The following is a 20,988-nucleotide window of genomic DNA, read 5'->3' on the forward strand; positions in this document are numbered from 1 at the left end:
CACCACATTCATGTCAACAGGAATAACAGTCATTTTGTCTTCCATTGTGTAAAGACACTCACTTTCAAAAAACAATTAGCACGCAACACAACAAAACACTCTAGAGTATTTCAATTGTAGTACATTTGACAAAATGACTTACTCAAAATGTACCAAGTATAATATAATAATATATATAAATAAATGAAATATCCAAAATGTGACAATGTTCAGAAAGTGTTTCAAAACCCACACAAAGTTGGCTATTTGATTGACAATTATTCTTACTTTTGTAACAATGTAAAAATGCAAACTATTCAGAGACTATTTAAAAGTGTAGGTAACCTCTCTCAATAAGATTTAGTACAGACCAGGTCTGACACAAAATTTTGAAATAGTAGCCTACTTTGTCAACAATTCAGTGAATGCAACAAGTATTAGATAGAGACAGATAAAGAGAGAAGATACAAAACACAACAACTGTTCAGAGACGATAGAAGATTTGTAGGAGGAATTGTCTGTAGAGCTCAGAGTCAGGAATGTTTTGAGGCACAGATCTGGCCCAAAAAATGTCTGCAGCATTGAAGGTCCCACAGAACACAGTGGCTTCATCATTCTTAAATGGAAGAAGATTGGTACCACCAAGACTCTTCCTAGAGCTGGCCGCCGGGCCAAATTGAGCAATCGGGGGAGAAGGGCCATGGTAAGGGAGGTGACCAAGAAGCCGATGGTCGCTCTGACAGAGCTCCAGAGTTCCTCTGTGGAGATGGGATAACCTTCCAGAAGGACAACCATCTCTGCAGCACTCCACCAATCAGGCCTTTATGGTCGAGTGGCAAGACTGAAGCCCCTCCTCAGTAAAACGCACATGACAGCCCACTTGGAGTTTGCCAAAAAACACCTAAAGACTCTCAAACCATGAGAAACAAGGTTCTCTGGTCTGATGAAACCAAGATTGAAACTCTTTGACCTGAATGCCAAGCGTCGTGTCTGCAGGAAACCTGGCACCATCCCAACGGTGAAGCATGGTGGTTGCAGCATCATGCTGTGGGGATGTTTTTCAGTGGCAGGGACTGGAAGACTAGTCAGAATCGAGGGAAAGATGAACGGAGCAAAGTACAGATAGATCCTTGATGAAAACCTGCTCCAGAGCGCTCAGGACCTCAGACTGGGGCAAAGGTTCACCTTCCAACAGGACAACAACCCTAAGCAAACAGAAAAGACAATGCAGGAGTCTCTGAATGTCCTTGAGGGGCCCAACCAGAGCCCGGACTTGAGGCCGATCGAACTTCTCTGGAGAGACCTCAAAATAGCTGTGCAGAGGAGCTCCCCAGCAAACCTGACATAGCTTGAGAGAATCTGCAGAGAACAATGGGAGAAACTCCCAAAATACAGGTGTGCCAAGTTTATAGCATCATACCCAAGAAGACTTGAGGCTGTAATTGCTGCCAAATGTGCTACAACAAAGTACTGAGTAAAGGGTCTGAATACGTACGTAAATGTGATATTTTTTTATTTGTAATTAATTTGTAAACATTTCTAAAAACCTGTTTTTGCTTTGTCATGTGTGGTATTGTGTGTAGATTGGTGAGGGAAAAAACGATTTAATCCATTTTAGAATAAGACGGTAATGTAATAACATGTGGAAGAAGTAAAGGGGTCTGAATATTTCCCGAAAGCACTCTAAGTGTAGGGTTAGTTCGTGGTGCATATTTAAAATGTTCCCCTTTAAAAAATTGTATCACAAAATGTAACGTGATTAACCACACATACCGCACCGGAGAAGTATGGTGACGAACGATCTCTATGTTGGTGATGCTTTTGCCGCGTTCAAATTCCAGTCGGAACTTGGAAACTCGGATATTTCCGACTTGCATTTTTCGTTGAACGCGACACGTGTATAAGTACAACCAGTTAGCATGTCGGACATTTCCGAGTTTCCTAGTTCCGACTGGCACGTCAACATAGCATCTGTCTCTGTGCGACGTCAGGGAGTCCATCAAAAATAGGACAACCGGTCTCCGAGCTCCTCCCTCTCTGCTGCCGTAGCCGCCCACTCGCTGTACTCCGCCGCGTAGTTGCTCTGTCTTTCACTGGAGATCACGAACGCCGGAGTACTCTGAACCAGCAAACAGCCATGGCAGAAAACGCCGGCTTGGATAACCACCGTATCAAGAGCTTCAAAAACAAGGGACGTGATGTCGAGGTAGGAGTGCACTTGGATAGGGTGGTTTAGACAATGATCCGTGTACGATTTTATTTTAAGACACCGACTATCTTCCCCGGCCTTGTCTGCCAATCTTTTGATGAAGCCTGGCTAGTTAACTAAGTTAGCTAGCTATTCGCCGCCAGCTTGCTGTTGTGTGCTGAGTTTATCCGGAATAGCCTCCGTTTATTCGTCATCATAACGAACGGGCGTGGTTTACGGCCCTTATTCTCCATCAAATAGTTTGAAATGTCAGCCTGTTTCACCGACAACGAAAGGCTCTAGCCTAGGTAACTAACGTTAGCTGATTAACGTTACCTAACTATCGTACCACCGGTTTTGAAAGCAGACTAACAGAGTTGACAGCCCAACTAGCATAATCCAGAGTAGCTAGAGTATATGTCGATAACTAGCTAATCTAGCTGGGTTGGCTATCTATTAGCTAATTAGACCCCCTTGATCACTTGTATTTTTTGCTAGCACCCATATCCAACCATAATTAGACAGATGATTGCGACCCTGCAGTTACGCTTGTTTACATTGACCTACACTGGGGTCGGAACGCAATCAGGGACATAAGGCCTAGCAGGTGCGAGATATGGCTCGGAAAACGTACATCAATGTAGGGGATGGGATATACCACTGTACTCCACGTTTTCCTTGATCGAAAATGATACATGGAGAAGATTGAAATACTGCAAATTTTTCCAGAAAACTTCAATTTCCGTCCTCATTGTCATAGCAGTAGCCACAGCAACCATTTTGGAATGGCATTGTCAGCCAATCCGCTCCTTTGTTGTTCAATGCCATGTGCCATTCCATAATGGCTACTGCGAGCTAGCGTGAGGATGGAATGGCCAGTTTTTCGGGGGAAAACAGCAGTATTTCAACCATTTCGATGTATCAGTTTGGGTAAAGGTAAAATGTACGGTGGTATATCCCATCCCTGCATTGAAGTACATCTTATATCTTGGGTCTGCTCTGCGGTGTCTTAATATAACCTTGATGACCTTCCGATCCCAGTGCAGCTCAGTGTAAACAACAGGATCAACAGCACAGTCAACTGGTGCAGTACATTAAAATATAATTGTACTCAACATTCTGGCTTCTAAAGCTTGTGAGATTAAATTCTAAAACTTGTGAGATTAAATTTTCCAAACAAATGTATGGCATTAATCTGAGGTATCAGTCTGTCAGGCAAGGTCGGAATCATCCTGCCGTAATGAACTGTGAACTAGCAAGCTAGCCAGCTAAAATTGTAATTTGAACAACGGCCTGTGCAGCAAATATTCTTATGTAGCTAGCTAACTAGGTGAGGATGTTGTTAATTGCTGAATCTGTTTACTTGCCGCTTCCACCATCAATAGCTTGTTATCTGTATTGTTCTGTATCTCGTGGCTGAGTAGTCATCGTCACGAAAGCTGTCATTGTTTTCAGCCGATGCTTGTGGTATTATTAAAAACTATGGCATGCTGACCTCATGCATTGCTAGTGGTTAGCCGTGCCATCTTCGACAATATCACACACATTTCTGTCTTTACAGAGTTGTACAAATAGTACTCTTTGGGATACCCCCACTGTATGAATGAATGGGTTTTCTGAGTAATTGTTTAATTAGAGTTGATAGTCTTTGGGAGCCATCTAAAACCATGGAAAGTGGACCCGTCTGTCTCATAGGTTGTTTTGAAGCTGAGAGCCAACGTGACAAACACATGGCTACTATGACAGACATGACCACGTGCGTCACTGGGGCTATTTCGGACATCCTGGTGGTCTGGCTTGGGTTCTTACTGGAGGTACAACCCGATCTATGGCCCTCTAGAGGGGCCAGGAGGTAGAAGCCCCTAAGCAGCACTGATCTACGACCTGGGAGTTATGTGTTCCTGCAATGGTTTTTTAGGATTAGTAAAGAAATGCATCATCCTCCCCCCCTTCAGAATTTAACTTAAGTGTTTCTGCTAGACTTTACAAATAGGCTACTGAGTATGAATACAGTAGCTATTGCTATATGAATGGTAGTCTGCGTGTTTCTGCTCTGGCCAAAGTGCTGTTGTCTTGGCAAGGCAACAATGTAGCTTAGTTGAATACAGAAACAGTCTGGCACCCACTCTATAGTACGTCAGTATGGTGAGTACTGGGAAAATCAATCATTGGGGTTTGATCTAGGTTGAACTTGCTCATAACCACAGATCTAGGATGAGGTTACCTAATCCTGACCTTAACTACTAGGATGATCTGAAACTGCACCAGCAGAAGGGACTATTTTGACCAATTCTTCTGTTCGACAGTCTCTCGATGAACAGCCTTATGGGATATCATGTGAGATGCAGCCCAGCTTATGGTTGAGCCATGAGCATTACTTATCAGATATCTGTTTTTCTCTGTAAATTCTAACGGGTTTGAACTTGCTCAGTCACTGTTCTGTGCCATAATGTTCACCCCAGTACACCATATCCAGGAGTAACACTCACTGTTGGCTCAGGACACTGCTCACCGGTCAAGCTATGTTTAGACTACAGCCTAATATATGTACAGTGCCTTCAGAAACTATTCATACCCCTTGACTTATTCCTCATTTTGTGTTACAGCCTGAATTAAAAAGGGATGAAATATATATTTTTCTCACCCATCTACACACAATACCCCATGATGACAAAGTGAAAACATTTTTGAAAACATTTAACTAGGCCACTCAGGAACATTCAATGTCATCTTGGTAATCAACTCCAATGTATATTTGGCTTTGTGATTTAGGTTATTGTCCTGCTGCAAAATGTATTTGTCTCCATGTGTCTGTTGGAAAGTGGACTGAACCTGGTTTTCCTCTAGGATTTTGCCTGTGCTTAGCTCTATTCTGGTTCTTTCCATTCTAAACTCCCTAGTCCTTGCCGACGACAAGCCTACCCATAACACGATGCAGCCACCACCATGCTTGAGAATATGAAGCATGTTACTCAGTTATGTGTTGTTGGATTTGCCCCAAACATAACGCTTTGTATTCAATACATAAAGTTAATTTCTTTGCCACATTATTTTGCAGTTTTACTTTAGTGCCTTATTGCAAACCAGATGCATGCGTTGGAATATTTTTTATTCTGTACAGGCTTCCTTTTCCCTGTCATTTATGTTAGTATTGTGGAGTAACTACAGTGCATTTTGAAAGTATTCAGACCCCTAGACCTTTCCCACATTCTGTTACATTACAGCCTTATTCTAAAATTGAATGCATACATGTTCATTAATCTACACCCAATACCCCATAATGACAAAGCAAAAACATATATATTTTTATACATTTCTGCAGATGTATTAAAAATAACTGAAATGACATTTTACACATGTATTCAGACTTTTTACTCAGTACTTTGTTGAAACACCTTTGACAGCAATTACAGCCTTGAGTCTTCTTGCGTATGACACTACAAGCTTGACACCTGTATTTGGAGAGTATTTCCCATTCTTCTCTGCTGTTCCTCTCAAGCTCTGTCAGGTTGGATGGAGAACGTCGCTGCACAGCTATTTTCAGGTCTCCAGAGATGTTAGATTGGGTTCAAGTCCGAGCTCTGGCTGGGTCACTCAAGGACATTCAGAGACTTGTCCCGAAGCCACTCCTGCATTGTCTTGGCTGTGTGCTTAGGGTCGTTGTCCTTTTGACGGTGAACCTTCACCCCAGTATGAGGTCCTGAGCGTTCTGGAGCAGGTTTTCTCTTGTCATCTTCCCTTTGATCTGAACTAGTCTCCCAGTCCCTGCCGCTGAAAAACATCCCCACAGCATGATGCTGCCACGACCACGTTTCACCGTTGGGATGGTGCCAGGTTTCCTCCAGACGTGACGCTTGGCATTCAAACCAAAGAGTTCAATCTTGGTTTCATCAGACCAGAGAATCCCGTTTCTTATGGCCTGAGAGTCTTTTTGGCAAACATCAAGTGGGCTGTCATGTGCCTTCTTTTTTTTTTACTGAGGAGTGGCTTCCGCCTGGCCACTCGACCATAAAGGCCTGATTGGTTGGAGTGCAGAAGAGATGGTTGTCCTTCTGGAAGATTCTCCACATAGGAACTCTGGAGCTCTGTCAGTGACCATTGGGTTTTTGTTCATCTCCCTGACCAAGACCCCTTTCCCTCGATTGCACAGTCTTGGTGGTTCCGAACTACTTCCATTTAAGATTGATGGATTGGACCTTCAATCCTGTCTCGGAGCTCTATGGACAATTCCTTCGACATCATGGCTTGGTTTTTGCACTAACATGCACTGTCAACTGTGGGACCTTTTTATATAGACAATTTACCACCGGTGGACTCCAATAAAGTTATAGAAACATCTCAAAGATGATCAATGGAAACAGGATGCACCTGAGCTCAATATCAAGTGTCATAGCAAAGGGTCTGAAATACTAAGGTAAATAAGGTATTTCAGTTTAAATGTGCAAACATTTCTAAAAACCTCTTTTCGCTTTGTCATTATGGGGTAATATGTGTAGAATTGATGAGACTTAGAATAAGGCTGTAACGTAACAAAATGTGGAAAAAGTAAAGGGGTCTGAAGAATTTCCGAATGCACTGTACAATGTTGTTGATCCGTTCTCAGTTTTCGCTTATCATAGCCATTAAACTCTGCAACTGTTTTAAAGTCACGATTGGCCTCGTGGTGAAATCTGAGTAGTTTCTTTACTCTCCGGCAACTGAGTTAGGAAGGACACCTGTGTCTTTGTAGTGACTGGGTGTTTTGAAACACCATCTAAAGTGTAATTCATAGCTTCACCATGCTCAAATGGATATTCAATGTTGCCTTTTATTTTTTCCTCCCCATCTACCAATAGGTGACCTATGCGATAGGTGACCTAGGCATTGGAAAACCTCCCTGGTCTTTGTGGTTGAATCAGTGTTTGAAATTCACTGCTCGGCTGAGGGACCTTAAAATTATCTGTATGTGTGGGGTACAGAGATGAGGTTGTCATACAAAACCAATGTTAAACACTATTATTGCACACAGTGAGTCCATGTGACTTGTTAAGCACGTTTTTACTTCTGAACTTATTTAGGCTTACCATAACCAAGGGGTTGAATACTTGATTCAAGACATTTCAGCTTTTCATTTCAAGTTAATTTGTAAATAAAAATCTAAATTCAGCCATGTGGAAAAGTCCAGGAGTGTGAATACTTTCTGAAGGCCTGTATCTGTTAATCGTGGTCTTCAATCTAATCAGGTGTGTTAGTGCTTGGCTATAACAAAAGCCTGCACAGAACCACACTTGCCCTCTGCTGATCTAGGTGAGACAGGTGCTCTGAGAGAGACCGGTGCTTTGGCTGGGTCAATGTTAGGTTGTTAGAGAAAGGAGAGGGGTATCCCTCTAGTTCTCTGCTCCTCAGCCTCCCCAGACAGGGTCAAGCCCAGACCAAGGCTGGGAGGATGTGACTGGCCCACGTGATGTAAGGGGCTATTTAGGATGGCAATATGAACCGCAGCGCACAGTCACAAGATCTGAGACCAGCTCACAGTCATGAGTGGACTAAGAACACATTACCATTACACAAACACACATTGAATAACCTGAACCATTACGATATCAAGTGGTGTGTGTAACTTATGCTTTTTTAGCCTATTGCTTACATATCTTACCCCTCAATTCCTATGTTCTGACCTATACCTATATTACTTTCTAGTATGTTTTCATGCTGCTTCCAAAAGCAAATTGTGCCATTTAAGAAGTCCAGAGAGGGATGTTATGTTTTTAAAATGTGTTATCAGTGAATTATCATGTCTGTCTCATATTGCTCCCTGTGTGTTTGTGTTCCAGACTATGAGAAGACATCGAAATGACGTGACAGTCGAGCTGAGGAAGGTGAGAGAAGAAGCCTAATTTAAAATTTGGTGATGCACAATTTGTAGGCGTACTTCCACGGCTCCCTATATTAATATTGACCTCCCTGCTTACCACACACACACACACACACAGATCTATAGACGGGCTGTTCCTTTCTCACCCTGTGTCTTGACACAGACTTGGTATTCGTCTCAATCCATCCAGAATGATTCCTCTATGGGGGCACTAACCCCAATTTGACCCCCTCATTTTCTGACCATGACCCAAACATGATATTTCACCTCTCTGGATTGGCCTCTGATCCCTGTAAACTGCCTACTCCCCTTTTCCATAACCGTAAACTAAGTAGTTAGGTTTCTTTGTTTGGCCCACTGCGGTGATTTGCTGCAGGTAGAAATTGCCTTTGTCATTCAGCTGCTCCCTCTAGGCATGGGCGGTATCCAGATTGTCACACTGACCTTGTGCCGTACCTGTATATTTGGTTATAACTGAACACAAAGGGTGCAATTTTCAACCCCCACTGAGCCTTTTTAATTCGCATGTTAGTAATGCTAACAAGTACATGTAAAATCCCATTGAAAATGCTAACTAGCGCTTTGCAAACATTTTATACAGTCTGACCTAAACTATTTTCAGGACAGACATCCCAGCTCATCCCAGTTATACAAGTAACAAAAATATGCTACCCAGTTTGCTGGACGCACAAAACAAATACTAGACAGGAGGGCTCTTGATCCAGGAGGGGATTCTCTGCTGTTACCAGCAAGCAAAGCTTGATTTTTGGAAGAAGCTAACCACTTAGCTAGATAGCTAACAAGCTACTAAATTAGCACACCAAATGCAAAACTGTAGGGCATTTAGCACATTTGATACAGTTATCAGATATCTAACTGGGCTAGTTGTGAATTCCACATTGTAACTAGATCACCTGGCTCGTGCTGCACAACAGCGAGTGAGTCACAAGGCTCCGGTCTGTCATTGTTGTGTGCTTGTAAACAAACACCACGTGAACGGGTACTACCGGGAAGCTTCATAATGAAAAATTATGTGACCGGTGAAATAAAGAAGGCAATCTTCTTTATCTCCCAACATATTGCACAAGTTGGCTGCAGGTATTTACTTAAAAAGTAGCTAGAAATATAAAAACAAAAAATCCAAGGAATAGTTTCACTGGTATTGAAAAACCATCCCGTGGCTATTTCCAAATATATGGTGTACCGTCCCTCCACATGCCCACTACCCTTCGCCTTGATCTGCATACCTATGTAATGTCACTGTACTATCCAGACTTGGTGATCATTAACAGACTACATCATCAGGATGCTGAAACCTACATTAGATGGCAGTCCATGGAGATTAGCAGAGATTTACAAGAATATCCAGATGTGATCTATCCTGAGGTGCTCGCTGTGCTTGCCTGTTTGATGTGGATGCCTAAATCGGAACCGTGTAATGGCTACAATACACCCAATTAGTATGGTTGTCATGCATTTACTTACACCTTTGTAATAGGGGTGCACAATGAATCAAATTTTAATAGAAATTGCAATATTGACATGTGCAACGCCATGAATGTAACATTCAAATATAATAAGGGTCCCCTGGGAAACTTTGACCCTGGAACACTTTGTCACAACTTCTACTCTACCTGTCTTTGTCATTAGTTGTCATGCCACACAATGCCAACCATAGAATCGGAATACCAATTGTATTTTTATGATTCCAACAGTTCACCCAAGTGTTTTGATCAAAATCGCAGTCACAATATTTTATTTTAAAAAAGACTGTTAAATGATGTGCCCATATCGTGCAGCCCTGTGTTGTAAAGAGCAAGAGACTGAAGGGTTTCTCTTCTCCTCTCCGGTGATTGGCAGGTATCCCTGTCACTCATACATCCAACAATTCGCTGCTCTCATGTTGACTTGGTGATCTCTCTGACACGAGTCCCCTGGTCATGGCTTTGAATCTTACTTTCCCCTCCCCTAACTCTTTCTTCCTCCGTGAAAACCCCCTAAGGGCTTTGACACACTCCTCACTCTCCTTCCTCTTCACATGTTTTTTTTCTTTCTCTGAGGTTAAAACAATCGCCTGTAGTCGTTGCTAAGTTACCATTGAGGAAAAGAGGCAGACATGGCTAGGAACTAGTTTAGGGCCTAATTCAGTGAGAGAGCGAAAAAGAAAGAGCCGAGTTAGTGTGCTGCTGTAGTCTGGCTGCACATTCCATTATGCCAGAGCAGAGAGCAGCACCACGATGGTTCGTCACCAGCAGTGACGCACGGCCCAGCACTGCAGCACACACTGGAATGTAGGCCAAGGGATTCTCCTCCCTCCCTCCCTTCCACTGACTCACATGCCGACCGGCTGTGTCTGTCTTTTTCACGCTCTATTCAACACCAATATGGGTGTGTCTCACTGTGCCTGCTCCTCAACTTTCTAGGAGTGTATGCCTTTTGTTTTTTTGTGTGTTTTTAATTGGGGTGTTTTGATTAGTGTGTCTCTGTAAAGTTTAGTAACTATAGGGGACATCCCCCATAACAACACCGGGTTTGTGCTTAGGCTCTCCGTACAGGGGACAAAGGTTCCAGAGATGACCCCAACATACACCAGTACACACACATTCTAGGGATGCGAGGGCCAGCTGTTTTTCGACCTATATCTATCTCACAGTCACAAGAAGTTTGCTGTAGGAGTTTGCACTGCTACTCTGTCGCGTATTTGAATATTCATCAGTGTTTTGTTCTCTTGTCCCTCCCCTCTCTTCCGTCAGAACAAACGAGACGAGCATCTCCTGAAGAAGAGGAATGTCCCACAGGAGGACAGTCTGGAGGACTCCGACTTCGACTCCGACTTCAAAGGGGTATGTGGGATGTCTGTGTGTTCCACTTTAGCGACCCATTTGCCATTGCAGTAGGATGAGAGACTTGTTCCAGATAGAGAATCTAGGCAGTAGATTTCTGTCTGTTTGGACAGGGCAGGTGTTGCCATTCCTCCCGAAGAGCTACTGGCATTGGACATTGTCAGCTCTATACAATATATTTCTATGTATGATGTTGTAATCTAGACATGCGTCCTTAAGCCCCCCTGGTCTCTCCAATGCCCCCATGGCTTCTCTAGGGTTTGTATAATATATCGTGCTCAAAGCCTTGTCAACCTGCTGACTGAAGCCCTGTCATTGAGCTAATGAGATGAGGAATAGGACCTGACCTGACCTAGCTGCTACCAGGTGATGTATGGTTATGATGGAGTAGCATGGCATTCTCAGCCTGTGAGCTCATTCAGCCTCAACCAGCCAGCCAACACAGCACTGTGAAAACACTGGCGTGTGGAGCGAGACCGAGAGGGACAGACTGTGTGTGTATCAATGACATGTTGACCGATCAGTGTGAATTAGCCAGATGTTAATGTGAATTGTATCCCCTTCCCCCATGTTGTTGATGTTGTTGATCTGTAACTTGGTACTGATTGTGTTCCATCCCTTCCCACTCTTTGCAGCAAAACATCACACTAGAGGCCATCTTACAGGTAAGGCTCAACTTTATGTACAAAGAAGTGATAAACTCCTATCCTTCGGTGCCGTTTGTTCTCCCTCCGATTCTCTCCCTGTCTCCCTCGTCCTGTGAGAGTGTGGTGCTGTAACTTGTTCTCTGTTTTTCTGAAGAACGCCACCAGTGATAATGCTGTGGTCCAGCTTAGTGCCGTACAGGCTGCCAGGTAAGTGTGTGTGAGACCTCTTCTCAGTTTTGAACCTCTCGTCCTGTTTTGTATTCCATGATTGAAACATGACTTTTTCTTGTTTTTGTGTCTGTCAGAAAACTCCTCTCCAGTGACAGAAACCCTCCCATTGATGACTTGATAAAGTCTGGCATCCTGCCCATCTTAGTCAAATGTCTGGAGAGAGACGACAAGTGAGTCTGCTGATGCGTTAACCCAATGTCCTCCCCTGGATGGTCTCTACTAATGCACTGTTTGTACATTTTTTTACTGGAATTACTGAAGACTGGCTAGGATACATGATGTAGAGGGGCTACTAGTGTGTGTGTGTGTGTGTGTGTGTGCGAGGCACAGGGTGGTCTGTTGGCCCTGCCGTCCGGTGCCAATCCAAATAAAAGAGCATTCCTGTCCTCTGGATTTCCCCCATTCCCAGGACCTCGTTGTGTTCAGGGCCAAACACAAACACACACAGGACCTTGTGGTCATGAAGGGGACAGATGTGCGCACACACCCAGGAGTCAGTACAGGAGGGCGCAGGGGTTGGAGGGTTACTATAGCGATGAGCTGCAGATGCACAGCTGTCATGGCGACTGCTGCAGTCTGTCAGACAGACACTGAATTCCTGGAGCACAGAGGGCACTGCAACCAAACACACCATTGTTTACACACACATTGTGTGTGTTTGTGTGGACTGAAGAGGAGGAAGAAGCAAGGGCAGGGTTAGGAGAAAGATGCGTTCATGTTAATGGAAGCCCTAGAATGATCTTTCTCACTCTCCCCCCTCCTTTCTCTCCTCCAGTCCGTCTCTTCAGTTTGAGGCAGCCTGGGCCCTGACCAACATAGCGTCTGGCACGTCACAACAGACCCAGGCTGTGGTCAAGTCCAGTAAGTTCACCCTGCGGTCATTCTGCTCCGCTGTTATTCTGACTGTCTGGGCTTCGCTAATGTTTATCTTTGTGTGTGTTAAATTGTCAATTCCTAACGGTGTTTGTACTCATGTACAGATGCTGTTCCCCTGTTCCTGCGTCTGCTCCACTCTCCCCATCACAATGTGTGTGAACAGGCCGTGTGGGCGCTAGGCAACATCATAGGTGAGTATGGCTGATACAGTTAACACATCATTAAAGTTGTGTTTGTGTGTTTCTTCTGTAATGACTAACCATGTGACCGGACCAGGAAAAACTGGTGCCCCAATGATGGCCTTTGACCTGTGATGCTCCTCCTCCAGGCGACGGGCCACAGTGCAGGGATTACGTCATCTCCCTGGGCGTGGTCAAGCCCCTGCTGTCCTTCATTAACCCCTCCATCCCCATCACCTTCCTCCGTAACGTCACCTGGGTCATTGTCAACCTCTGCCGCAACAAGGACCCACCGCCCCCCATGGAGACAGTACAGGAGGTATGTGTGTGTTCTGATCAAAATGCAAATAGTCTGGGTGGCCATTTGTTCAATTGTTCAGCGGTCTTATCGCTTGGGGGTAGAAGCTGTTAAGGAGCCTTTTGGTCCCAGACTTGGCTCTCTGGCACCGCTTGCCGCCTGGTTTGGCACCCTCTGTAGCGCCTTACGGTCAGGTGCCAAGAGGTTGCCAAACCAGGCGGTGATGCTACCGGTCAGCATGCTCTCAATGGTGCAGCTGTACAATTTTTTTGAGGTTCTTGGGACCCATGCCAAATCTCTTCAGTCTCCTTAGGGGGAAAGGGCATTGTCGTGCCCTCTTCACGACTGTCTTTGTGTGTTTGGACAATAATAGTTTGTTGGTGATGTGGACACCAAGGAACTTGAAACTTTCCGCCCGCTCGACTACAGACCCGTCGATGTGAATGGGGGCGTGTTCGGCACTCCTTTTCCTGTAGTCCACGATCAGCTCCTTTGTCTTGACTACGTTGGGGGAGAGGTTGTTGTCCTGGCACCACACTGCCAGATCTCTGACCTCCTCCCTATAGGCTGTCTTATTGTTGTCGGTGATGAGGCCTACCGGTTGTGTTGTCAGCAGACTTAATGATGGTGTTTGAGTCGTTCTTGGCCATGCCGTCGTGGGTGACCCAGGGAGTACATTAAGGGACTAAGCACGCACCCCTGAGGGGCCCCTGTGTTGAGGTTCAGTGTGGCGGATGTGTTGTTGCCTACCCTTATTACCTGGGGGCGGCACGTCAGGAAGTCCAGGATCCAGTTGCAGAGGGAGGTGTTTAGTCCCAGGGTCCTTAGCTTAGTGATGAGCTTGGAGGGCACTATGGTGTAGAATGTTGAGCTGTAGTCAATGAACAGCATTCTCACACAGCTAGTGCTCTCATGTACGCTTCAGTGTTGCTTACCTCGACGCAAGCATAAAAGGCATTTACAGTGCCTTGCGAAAGTATTCGGCCCCCTTGAACTTTGCGACCTTTTGCCACATTTCAGGCTTCAAACATGAAGATATAAAACTGTATTTTTTTGTGAAGAATCAACAACAAGTGGGACACAATCATGAATTGGAACGACATTTATTGGATATTTCAAACTTTTTTAACAAATCAAAAACTGAAAAATTGGGCTTGCAAAATTATTCAGCCCCCTTAAGTTAATACTTTGTAGCGCCACCTTTTGCTGCGATTACAGCTGTAAGTCGCTTGGGGTATGTCTCTATCAGTTTTGCACATCGAGAGACTGACATTTTTTCCCATTCCTCCTTGCAAAACAGCTCGAGCTCAGTGAGGTTGGATGGAGAGCATTTGTGAACAGCAGTTTTCAGTTCTTTCCACAGATTCTCGATTGGATTCAGGTCTGGACTTTGACTTGGCCATTCTAACACCTGGATATGTTTATTTTTGAACCATTCCATTGTAGATTTTGCTTTATGTTTTGGATCATTGTCTTGTTGGAAGACAAATCTCCGTCCCAGTCTCAGGTCTTTTGCAGACTCCATCAGGTTTTCTTCCAGAATGGTCCTGTATTTGGCTCCATCCATCTTCCCATCAATTTTAACCATCTTCCCTGTCCCTGCTGAAGAAAAGCAGGCCCAAACCATGATGCTGCCACCACCATGTTTGACAGTGGGGATGGTGTGTTCAGCTGTGTTGCTTTTACGCCAAACATAACGTTTTGCATTGTTGCCAAAAAGTTCAATTTTGGTTTCATCTGACCAGAGCACGTTCTTCCACATGTTTGGTGTGTCTCCCAGGTGGCTTGTGGCAAACTTTAAACGACACTTTTTATGGATATCTTTAAGAAATGGCTTTCTTCTTGCCACTCTTCCATAAAGGCCAGATTTGTGCAATATACGACTGATTGTTGTCCTATGGACAGAGTCTCCCACCTCAGCTGTAGATTTCTGCAGTTCATCCAGAGTGATCATGGGCCTCTTGGCTGCATCTCTGATCAGTCTTCTCCTTGTATGAGCTGAAAGTTTAGAGGGACGGCCAGGTCTTGGTAGATTTGCAGTGGTCTGATACTCCCATTTCAATATTATCGCTTGCACAGTGCTCCTTGGGATGTTTAAAGCTTGGGAAATCTTTTTGTATCCAAATCCGGTTTAAAACTTCTTCACAACAGTATCTCGGACCTGCCTGGTGTGTTCCTTGTTCTTCATGATGCTCTCTGCGCTTTTAACGGACCTCTGAGACTATTACAGTGCAGGTGCATTTATACGGAGACTTGATTACACACAGGTGGATTGTATTTATCATCATTAGTCATTTAGGTCAACATTGGATCATTCAGAGATCCTCACTCAACTTCTGGAGAGAGTTTGCTGCACTGAAAGTAAAGGGGCTGAATAATTTTGCACGCCCAATTTTTCAGTTTTTGATTTGTTAAAAAAGTTTTAAATATCCAATAAATGTCGTTCCACTTCATGATTGTGTCCCACCTGTTGTTGATTCTTCACAAAAAATGACAGTTTTATCTTTATGTTTGAAGCCTGAAATGTGGCAAAAGGTCGCAAAGTTCAAGGGGGCCGAATACTTTCGCAAGGCACTGTAGCCTGTCTGGTACTCTCGTGTCACTGGGCAGCTCGCAGCTGGGTTTCCATTTGTTGTCCGTAATAGTTTGCAAGCCCTGCCACTTCCGACGAGCGTCGGAGCCGGTGTAGTAGGATTCAATCTTTGTCCTGTATTGATGCTTTGCCTGTTTGCTGGCTCGTCTGAGGGCCGGATTTCTTATATAAGCGTCTGGCTCCTTGAAAGCGGCAGCTCTGGCTCGGTGCAGATGTTGCCTGTAATCCATGGCTTATGTATGTACAGTCACTTATTGACGAGAACGATGACTGAGGTGGTGTACTCAATGCCATTGGATGAGTCCCAGAACATATTCCAGTATGTGCTAGCAAAACAGTCCTGTAGTCCACGTCATCTGACCACGTCCGTATTGAGTGAGTCACTGGTACTTCCTGCTTTAGTTTTTGCTTGTAAGCAGGAATCAGGAGGATATAATTATGGTCAGATTTGCCAAATGGAGGGTGAGGGAAAGCTTTGCATGCGTCTCTGTGTGGAGTAAAGGTGGTCTAGGTTTTTTTTTCCCCCTCTGGTTGCACATGTAACATGCTGGTAGAAATGAAGTAAAATCTATTTTATGTTTTCCTGTGTTAAAGTCCCAGGCCACTGGGAGCGCCGCTTCTGGATGAGCATTTTGTTGTTTGCTTATGGCCTTATACAGCTCGTTGAGTGTGGTTCTGGTTTGTCTTATACAGCTCGTTGAGTGTGGTTCTGGTTTGTCTTATACAGCTCGTTGAGTGTGGTCTTAGTGCCAGCATCGGTTTGTGGTGATAAATGACGGCTCCGAAAAATAGTGTGATCTGCAGCTTATAATGAGATAAGCAATACCTCGAGACATTGCGCACCAGTTACTATTGACAAATAAGACACACGCCACCACCCCTCGTCTTACCGGAGGTAGCTGTTCAGTCCTGCCGGTGCACGGAAAACCCAGCCAGCTCTATATTATCCATGTCGTCGTTCAGCCACGACTCAGTCAAACAACATAAGGTATTGGTAGGATAGTCTCGAACGGAGCTCATCCAGTTTATTCTCCAGTGATTGCACGTTGGCCAAAAGAACAGATAGTAGAGGCGGGTTACCCACACGCCAACAAATTCTCACAAGGCACCCGGATCTGCGCCTGCTGTATTACGTATTTTTCTTCTTGCGAATGAAGGGGATTTGGGCCTGGTCCGGGAGAAACAGTATATCCTTCATGTCAGACTCATTAAAGAAAACAATCTTTGTCCAGTTCGAGGTGAGTAATCGCTGTTCTGATATCCAGAAGCTCGTTTCAGTCGTAAGAGACGGTAGCAGCAACATTATGTACAAAATAAGTTACAAACGATGTGAAAAAACACACAAAATAGCATTATTGGTTAGGAGCCTGTAAAAACGCCAGCCATCTCCTCCAGTGCCATTAGGTATTCCAATTTATGAGTAGAGTTATAGTGGTGCTTTCTACAGCTAGTCAGACAAATCACGTATAACTAGGGGGAATGTTTTACTGCATGACTTTACATGGCCACATTTCCAGTCTGCTTTTGACACTCCTCTCTCCACTTGTTTTTTGTCTCTTTCCCAGCTGCTCCCAGCGCTGTGTGTTCTTATATACCACACAGATATAAATGTAAGTATGAGAGCATACAGTCCCTTCAAATTATTCACACCCTTTGATCTATTCCACATTGTGTTGATACAGCCTGAATTGAAAATTGATTAAATACTTCTTTTTTTAAAAATGTTTAAATCTCACCCATCTACACACAATACCCCATAATGACAAAGTGAAAAAAAGACATATTTTCACATTTATTGAAAATGAAATGCAGGAACATATCTAATTAATTAACATAGGTATTCAAACCCCTGAGTCAATACTTTGTAGAAGCACCTTTGGCAGCCAATACAGGTGTGTGTCATTCTGGGTATGTCTCTAAGAGCTTTCCACACCTGGATTATGCAACTTTTGCCCATTATTTTATTTTTATTTTATTAAAAAATATATATATATATTTTCAGAATTCTTCAAGCCCTGTCAAATTGATTGTTGATCATTGCTAGATAACCATTTTCAGTTCTTGACATACAGTTTTGACCTAAATCTACTTAAAAATCTAACTCGGCCACTCACTACAATGTTGTTGATCCATCCTCAGTTTTCTCCTGTAACTGTTTTAAAGTCACCATTGGCCTCATGGTGTAATCCCTGAGTGATTTTCCTTCCTCTCCGGCAACTGAGTTAGGACGCCTGTATCTTTTGTAGTGACTGGGTGTATTAATAACTTCATAATGCTCAACGGGATATTCAGTGTCTGCTTTAATTTTTTACCCATCTACCAAGGCATTGGAAAACCTCTCTGGTCTTTGTGGTTGAATATGTTTGAAATTCCCTGCACTACTAAGGGACCTTAAAGATAATTGTATGTGCTGGGTACGGAGATGAGGTAGTCACATTAAATTATAATTATTATTATTATTGCACACGGAGTGAGTCCATGCAACTTACGTGACTTGTTAAGCAAGTTTTTACTCCTGAACTTATTGCATAACAAATGGGTTGAATACTTATTGACTGAAGACATTTCAGCTTTTCATTTTTTATTAATTTGTAAATGTTTTGAATAAGTTAATTGCACTTTGACATTATGGGGTATTGTCGTGTGTAGGCCAGTGACAAATGTCAATTTAATACATTTTGGCTGTAACAACAAAATGTGGAAAAAGTCCAGGGGTGTGAATACTTTCTGAAAGCACTGCACGTCTATTACAACTAAATGAACGTTTTTGCCATAAGTTTGACATCATGTTAAGCCCTACCATACCATTTGTGAACAACACTTATTGGACTCCTTGGTTTACACGGTGTGTTTGTAGATCCTTGTGGATACGGTGTGGGCGCTGTCCTACCTGACAGACGGTGGGAACGAGCAGATTCAGATGGTGATAGACTCTGGCGTGGTCCCCTTCCTTGTCCCCCTGCTCAGCCACCAGGAGGTCAAAGTTCAGGTAAGGAGTCAACTGATAACATTGTGATTTTAGAAGACTGTAACAAACTTTGGTGTGGTGTACTTATAAAATGCATAATTTCCTACCTCCTTCCTATCTGGAAGAAGAAAGAAACACTGATTTACTAAGATTGGATTGATTAAAGCAACAAATCTTGGATCTACCGATCACTATGGGTAGGAGTTTTTGCAGAAAAATGCTGCCATATGTTCAGGAAAAGCTCAGTGATTTTATTTCAAGGGAAGGAGGAAATTATGCATTTTATAAGTAATACATTCAGGGTGTTCTATGCATTTTCTTAAACGCTGACATTGTGGGTGTTGACTTGCTGTGATGTCACTTCCTGCAGACGGCTGCTCTGAGGGCGGTGGGGAATATTGTGACTGGGACAGACGAGCAGACACAGGTGGTGCTCAACTGTGACGTCCTCTCCCACTTCCCCAACCTGCTCACACACCCCAAAGAAAAGATCAACAAGGTAGAACACGCACACTCTCCTAGGAGAGGGAACGGGAAAGTCCAGGGAAACTGGGAGGAGGGAAGGCGCTTAGGTCAAGGCTTTTCTACGATTGTCCTGCCATTAAGAAGTTGTTTGGTTTGACTGCGTGTGGCTAGACTGTTAACAGAAAGTGTTCTGGCATAACCGCATGTGATTGGTTCGTTTACAGGAAGCAGTGTGGTTCTTGTCCAATATCACGGCTGGGAACCAGCAGCAGGTTCAGGCAGTGATCGACGCAGGACTCGTCCCCTTGATCATCCACCAACTGGCCAAGGTGAGAGCCGTGGTGTGTGGTTGGTGTGTGCGTTTGTCTGTGCGAGAGATTATATTTCTGTCATTGCTGTGTTGTGCTGAGTTGTTCTGTAGTGCTGACAGCCTGTGTGTCTGCAGGGGGACTTTGGCACTCAGAAGGAGGCAGCATGGGCCATCAGCAACCTCACCATCAGCGGCAGGAAAGACCAGGAAAGTAACACACACACACACACACACACACACTGCAACCTCCATATCAGCCAGACTATTGACTTGGACAGAGGTACAAGAGGCAGGTACAGGGCTAGCACTGTCAGGCTAAGGCCTCTGTAGCTGGAGCATTCATACCAGTGAGTTTATGAACTAGTAGGCTGTCACCCAGTGACTGAACCTGATACAATCACACGTGTCAGGAGCTATTTGTCAGAAATTCTTACTGCTGTATTCAGTTCTGTATTTTCTGATATGTTGATGTGTAGGTGGAGTACCTGGTGCAGCAGAATGTGATCCCTCCGTTCTGCAGCCTGCTGTCAGTGAAGGACTCCCAAGTGGTTCAGGTGGTCCTAGACGGCCTCAAGAACGTCCTTATCATGGCCGGGGACGAGGCCAGCACCATTGCTGAGATCATAGAGGAGTCTGGAGGTGTGTGTGTGTGTGTGTGTGTAAATTGTCATCATGGCTGAAGGTGTGTGAGGGGGAAGTTTCTGTCGTCTGACTGTGCCTCCACTGCTCTGCTCTAAGGTCTGGAGAAGATAGAAAATCTGCAGCAACATGAGAATGAGGACATCTACAAATTAGCCTTCGAGATCATCGACCAGTACTTCTCAGGCGATGATGTGAGTTTTATAAAACAGACACACTCACTCACTCACTCACTCACTCCTCTTACCTTTCTTCTTTCTCCCTCAGATTGACGAGGATCCCAGTTTAATTCCTGAAGCCACCCAAGGGGGGACCTTCAACTTTGACCCCGCCTCCAACCTGCAGACGAAGGAGTTCAAGTTCTAGGAGCCGGTTCATCAAGCAGCACGGGTACTGTCAAACCCACCTCAGACATTCATCCACCTATCTCTCCACCAAACTGGCAACTTGCTACAGAAGGATTGTACACACCTGCTATTACTTCAACATGGTCACCCATCTTGTAATTGAAGGATTCACCCCACCGCCACCACCGCTACAATACACCTCTGTACTGAAGGATCCCTAACAACTACCACTATTCATCACAACCGGGTAACCCAGACGGGTCCAGGTAATTCATCCAGCACCAATACAATCTGATCTCAGGCAGTCGTAGCCGATGCTTTGAAATGTCATGTGAAAATCATATGGACGGAAGAAAAAGCCTGATGGGGCAATATTTTTGAATTGCCAAATATCACGCTCTACACGTACACACGCACAAAAACACAGTTGAAGACACTTGGGAAGAATTTGTGCAGACTTGTTTTAGAAGCCAATATATCACAGATGGGGAAAGGATACTGATGTTTGTTTGCGGGTTTGTTTTGTGCTTCACCTCTGGATTGTCCTTGGATTCTCATTCTCCCTCAGTCA

General features: G+C 44.2%; 1 protein-coding gene across 1 annotated transcript in view; it reads left to right on the forward strand.

Annotated features, from left to right (window-relative positions):
- The first annotated feature begins 1,540 nt into the window (after positions 1-1,540).
- LOC110501294 (importin subunit alpha-4) overlaps positions 1,541-20,988 on the forward strand; it is a 19,549-nt gene continuing 101 nt past the window's right edge. Inside the window, exons 1-17 of the mRNA XM_021578749.2 lie at positions 1,541-2,185; positions 7,981-8,025; positions 10,775-10,864; positions 11,500-11,529; positions 11,666-11,718; positions 11,817-11,912; positions 12,518-12,603; positions 12,723-12,809; positions 12,947-13,116; positions 17,254-17,298; positions 18,546-18,677; positions 19,027-19,155; positions 19,346-19,450; positions 19,567-19,638; positions 19,908-20,070; positions 20,170-20,264; positions 20,338-20,988. The exon at positions 20,338-20,988 is cut by the window's right edge and continues 101 nt beyond it. Of these exons, the coding sequence (XP_021434424.1) occupies positions 2,117-2,185; positions 7,981-8,025; positions 10,775-10,864; positions 11,500-11,529; positions 11,666-11,718; positions 11,817-11,912; positions 12,518-12,603; positions 12,723-12,809; positions 12,947-13,116; positions 17,254-17,298; positions 18,546-18,677; positions 19,027-19,155; positions 19,346-19,450; positions 19,567-19,638; positions 19,908-20,070; positions 20,170-20,264; positions 20,338-20,436 (1,566 nt within the window). The 5' untranslated portion in view covers positions 1,541-2,116 and the 3' untranslated portion in view covers positions 20,437-20,988. The remainder of the gene's footprint in view (positions 2,186-7,980; positions 8,026-10,774; positions 10,865-11,499; positions 11,530-11,665; positions 11,719-11,816; positions 11,913-12,517; positions 12,604-12,722; positions 12,810-12,946; positions 13,117-17,253; positions 17,299-18,545; positions 18,678-19,026; positions 19,156-19,345; positions 19,451-19,566; positions 19,639-19,907; positions 20,071-20,169; positions 20,265-20,337) is intronic.

This window comes from Oncorhynchus mykiss, chromosome 22, assembly GCF_013265735.2.
Source record: "Oncorhynchus mykiss isolate Arlee chromosome 22, USDA_OmykA_1.1, whole genome shotgun sequence".
Lineage (NCBI taxonomy): Eukaryota > Metazoa > Chordata > Actinopteri > Salmoniformes > Salmonidae > Oncorhynchus > Oncorhynchus mykiss.